General features: G+C 35.2%; 1 protein-coding gene across 1 annotated transcript; it reads right to left on the reverse strand.

Annotated features, from left to right (window-relative positions):
* Positions 1-2,208: 2,208 nt before the first annotated feature.
* On the reverse strand, positions 2,209-3,654 carry LOC114522807. The gene is made up of 5 exons (XM_028543555.1): positions 3,624-3,654; positions 2,821-3,113; positions 2,498-2,624; positions 2,263-2,410; positions 2,209-2,227 (listed from the first exon to the last, which is right to left on the reverse strand). Exons 1-5 carry the CDS (start codon positions 3,652-3,654, stop codon positions 2,209-2,211), a joined length of 618 nt encoding a protein of 205 aa, XP_028399356.1.
* Positions 3,655-5,146: the final 1,492 nt, after the last annotated feature.

The following is a 5,146-nucleotide window of genomic DNA, read 5'->3' on the forward strand; positions in this document are numbered from 1 at the left end:
CTGCTCGCATTCTTTGACCACACTAGCGATTTGTTCGAGCAAACTTGTCGTTTCTTGATCCATATTAAAACGTATGAATTGAAAGTAATCGATAAAATATCAGCGATCAGTAAGACGCGTTACACAACAGCGAAGAAAATTTGAAAAGGACGCGCTTTTTACCCACAATGCCTTTACCGTTCTTTCATTGAACCGCGCGATCACGCGCGATATGTCGCGCACACGAAGTTAGACCATAGGTTAGACGCAATCAATGCTCCTTTCCAAAATTCAAAATATCAATATTTGACTTTTGCATTGTAAAACTTACTTTTAGTATATCAAACATTATTGTACATGAGTAGTGAATTAAGATGATTTTTTAGTGCAATAACCAAGCATACCTATTGAAAGGCAAAATGTGACACATTTCTTTCAGGATGACATTTGTTTCTAAAGAGCTTCTATATTGTAAAAATTGTTTGTACATAGGACTTAGCTAGATATAATTCATGAAAGGAGGCGGAAATTCGTTCATTGTAAATAATAATAATTCTATTGTATAGTAATTTTTTACTATACCCCATTTAGCTCTTGTTTTCAAAATAATCTTCTTATTCCAAGAAATTATTTTCTTGAAACGAGGATCAGATAAGGCAAGCTCTCCTATTTTAAGAAATAATTGGGATATTGCTCAAAATTATTTTTCTCATATTGAGAATTTCAGAAGTTAAGATAATCTTTCTTATATGAGGAAATTATTTTCTCAGCTTAAGAAAAAAATTCCAATTCATAAGAATACATTTTTTTTTGTTAAAATCTGTAAATCTGTAGGCTGACCACTTTCTTATTTTAAGAAATTACTTTTCTAAACGAGATTTTATATCCTGGAATTAGAAAAAATTATCAGTCTAAGAAAAATTTTCTTTACATAAGAAAAAAATTCTTAAAATAAGATATATTTTCTCAATAAGAAAATGATTTTTGCTGTGTATAATTCTACTCGAAATTAAGACCCCTTAAAGCATCTAGAATTATACACGTAAACTCACAGCGGCAATGAAATATTTCAACAAACTTGTATATTCATAATTTTTCACCTGGGGTCACCTTCGTCTTTATACTTTTGCTCCACCCTGTAGAGTAGTAGGAATTCTAGACGAAAGACATGTAGTTAACTCTAGGATCCAATGAAAACAAATTTATTATTTATACATGCTATTCACATTCATTCATTTACCTGGCTTTCAAAGAATCTCAGGAACACGTTGTAACTTGTGTTTGGTTGAAGAGGTTGATTAACGTATGTTACGTTTTCATAGTTGTATTTTTTGCCGTCACCGATCACAAACGACAAAGGGAGAACGTCTGCTCTCAAATAAGCAGTGATATAAAGATCTTGAGTGTCTGATTGGTACGGTCTCAGTTTACTCGTTTTTATGTCTTCACTTAATGTTTGACTACTTGACGTTGCTCTTTGAACAATAATCAGTACTTCTCTGAATGGAGAAAACATGACTGATGTCCACACACACTTGCTTCGACAAAATGTTACGCCTGAAATATACACGTACCTTATATAGGGCGCTGCTTTAGGTATCGTTAAACCAAGATCAAAGTGGGACATCACAACAGGGTTCACAGGCTCTACATCATAAAATAACACATGTTAATTTCACTTTGGAGTAAAAAATTAACAATTTTTTATGTTGTTCGGCCATGCTGTACGCTTCTTTAAAAAGTCCTTTTTATTTTCTTTACCTCCATTTGTTATTTCACTTATTTCTGAGCTTGTGTTTCCAAAACCAATTTTTGTACCAGCCGAGACTGTCACAAAGTATTTTGTTGAAGGAATAAGATTAGAAATAACGTATGATAAGGCGGATAAAACTTTTGTGTTTGAACATTTCGGACTTTCATCATTTTGCTTCGTGGAAAAACAAATCTGATATCCCACCAATTCACCGTTCCAAAATATCTTATCAGGAGCTCTCCAAGAAATTTCGAGCGAGTTTTTACTACGAGATTTAATCATAACATTGCGTGGAGCTCCACTTGGAACTATGATAGTAAAGAATAAAAACAATTATTTGCATTTGAATTATTTAGAAAACAATCAGAAGCCTTCCCATATTATGCATACCAGCTTCTTTGGTCTTGAACTTGTGGTAAACTACTGTCTGAGTATTCTTTAGTTGACCATCCTGTGTCTTTATGCCAACAACATAATTAGTGTTTGGTGTGAGGTCTCGAAGAATGTATTGATTTTTATAATATGCGCGCGATATTCTTTTGACCTCGGTACCGTTTAGGTAAATGATAAAATGTGTGATAAAAGTTGATGCCTCAGGCGATGGTGTTGTCCATGACAGATGAACAGAGAAATTTGATGGTTTAGCAACAACGTTTTGAACAGGAGCCAGAGATTGCACTGGGAGAAAGACGGAGTTAATTCAGTTCGATGAAACTTTGAACTGACAAATTTAAATGACAAATATAATTTGTAAAATAGCCGCACCTTCTCCGCAGAGTTCTATTCTAAGACAAAAGTCGGTGTTTCCAGTTGATTGTATCTTGATGTATCTCACATTATAAATATCAACGTCCGTAGTCGATGCTTGAAAGCTGTACAGGTTTCCTGTTATCTAAAAGAGGATTTCGGGAGAATCACACTTTCTTATTTCATGGGATAATTTTAAAAAATATCGCCTAAAAGAAAGAAATTTTTATCCGGGTTCGAGCCAGTATTTTTGCAAAGAAATTATAATTGCAGTCTTTAAACTAAGGTTGAATACCTACAGCAGAATATTGATCACGCATCAAGGATATTCACGTACTAACCTGTAAACCACTACCACCGTCTACCAAACTTTCATCATGGCTGTATTTCAATGAATATGATCCACTCCACCTTGTCTGATCTTTATCACCCATAATCATAACTCGTGTTATGTGATATTCGTTTTGAAGGTCAATCTTAAGATATTTGTCTCCAGACTCGGTTGGACACCAACCATCGCTAGAAAATCTCGCTTCTTTATAATTGGTATTGTCAGTAGAACCACTTCCAGAAAATACCGCGTCTGGAAATTTAGTTTCGTTCTGTAACAATGGGTTGTCGCATATCTCACTACCTAAATAATTATATTATAATAATAAATTAAAGTGGTATAGTAAGTATATTGAATTTTGAGGGGGGAAGCCAGATACCGCTATACTTTTTCTTCCATGATTGCTCGTTAACTTCGTTTTTACTGGAACATATGCAGAGGTATAGATCATACGTACTCACATGTGAAATATGGCAACTTGATGTTTGGAGCGACCGTAGCAAGTAGAAGATAGGTACAACAGGGGGTATTGCTTGATTTTGTGTTGTTATAACAGAGATCACCGGTTGCAATAACTTGTCTGTTTCCAATTTCCTTTGTACTGACATTGTTCCAACTTGTCCCAATGAATCCTAAACGCTCACACAGGATGTTTTCCCGGTTCTTAAACGGAATTTCTTCATTAACTTTTCTCCAAGTCGAATCGTTCTTTATTTCAAGGAAACCTTTGTTAGGTGACTTTGATAATCTTATTTTGGAAGCTAAAATAGAAACAGTATTTCCTGTCATAGAATATATCACCAGAATTTATACCTTTCCCTGAACAGTCTGTATTAGAGTTCATATTACCTCTTGTTATGGGTTCTACGTAATTATCCACACAAGTGAATTCAACATAAAGTTCTTTTAGAATGTCAGGGCAATATTTTGATGGCAGTAAATTATTGTTGACGGTCAGTTCACAGGAACTTTTTCCACTACAAAGAGGTTTCACCAGACAGTTTGTTAGTCTACTACACTGCGCATCAATGGCTGCATTCACATCAAATGTCCTGCTTTTATTGAAATCACCATAATGAGCTCTGTGGATCACCATACGTTGTTTTGGAGAACATTGAACACCTTTCATTTCGTCGCCGTACTGCGTTACTGAACCTAAAATCGCACAGACCAATACATTATATTACATCAGTATTGCATCAAAATAACTGTTATAGTTATTCTACTCATTTTATCCCTGAACTCCAATTCAATTTTTAACATTATTGTGGAAGAAACAAGAGATAGGTCAAACGGAAACGAGGGCATGAAAACGTGACAAATGAAAATTTAGAACGTCTATAATGGATTAGAAAACCTGCTATAAAACCTGTTATGTTAGTTCCACTGTAAAAATCTGAAGTGTAAACGTCTTACCAAAAGTAAACTTTTGTTCTGCTGTGTCGCTGCATGAAGTATTTTTCACGTCAACATACTGTCCACTAAACCTAGGCTGAACACAATTTTTCACTTCGTAAAGAAATAGAGATCCACCAACTGTTTGTTTTATACGATGTTTTGTGTTGTTTGCATAATCTCTCCCAGCCTGATTTTTACCAGCAAATAGAAACAAACGATTTTTGTAGTTTGTATTACCATATTCAGACGCAACGTTCCCTCCCGTTTCGATATTGTGCAACAGATTGTTATCGAGGTAACGAAACAGCGCAGTATCATTCAAGCAGTTGGTGACCATTTCAGCCCAATAACGGGAAGCATAGCTATCATCTCGAAAGGTTGAACTTTCAGCTGCGACACACATTCCTGACTGAGTGTGTCTGATAAAAAACCCTTGACAACGCGAAAATAGGCAATTAACGCTTAATTCACTGGCCAATGAGGCGGTGGATATGGGATTACCAGAGGCTTAGAAACAAGGGACAGGTATTACCTGAACTCTGTGTGGTACTGGAACGCTGTTTAACTATTTTTGTTTATTATGGGCCTATTAAATAGCATACCAATCATGATTGCACACCATGCCTAATAACTCGTACAATCTCTCTGGGAAAAATGGGAAAAAGATTTACTAAACTTAGCGTGCTTTCTATTCTAGTATACTTTACCAGCTCTTTTAGTTTTAAAGCTTTTGTAAACTATTGTGGACGTCATGGAATTTCCATCCTGTGTCTTTATGCCAACATTATAATGAGTGTTCGGGTTGAGACTTCGAAGAACGAAATGATTTCCATTCTGAGCACGAGATATTTTTTCTCTCTCTGTGCCGTTATTCAAATAAATGATGAAATGAGTTATATAAGAAGACGTTTCAGCCGCTGGTATTGTCCACGTTAGAT

Source organism: Dendronephthya gigantea, unplaced genomic scaffold, assembly GCF_004324835.1.
Source record: "Dendronephthya gigantea isolate DGI-Jeju-01 unplaced genomic scaffold, DenGig_1.0 000024F, whole genome shotgun sequence".
NCBI lineage: Eukaryota > Metazoa > Cnidaria > Anthozoa > Malacalcyonacea > Nephtheidae > Dendronephthya > Dendronephthya gigantea.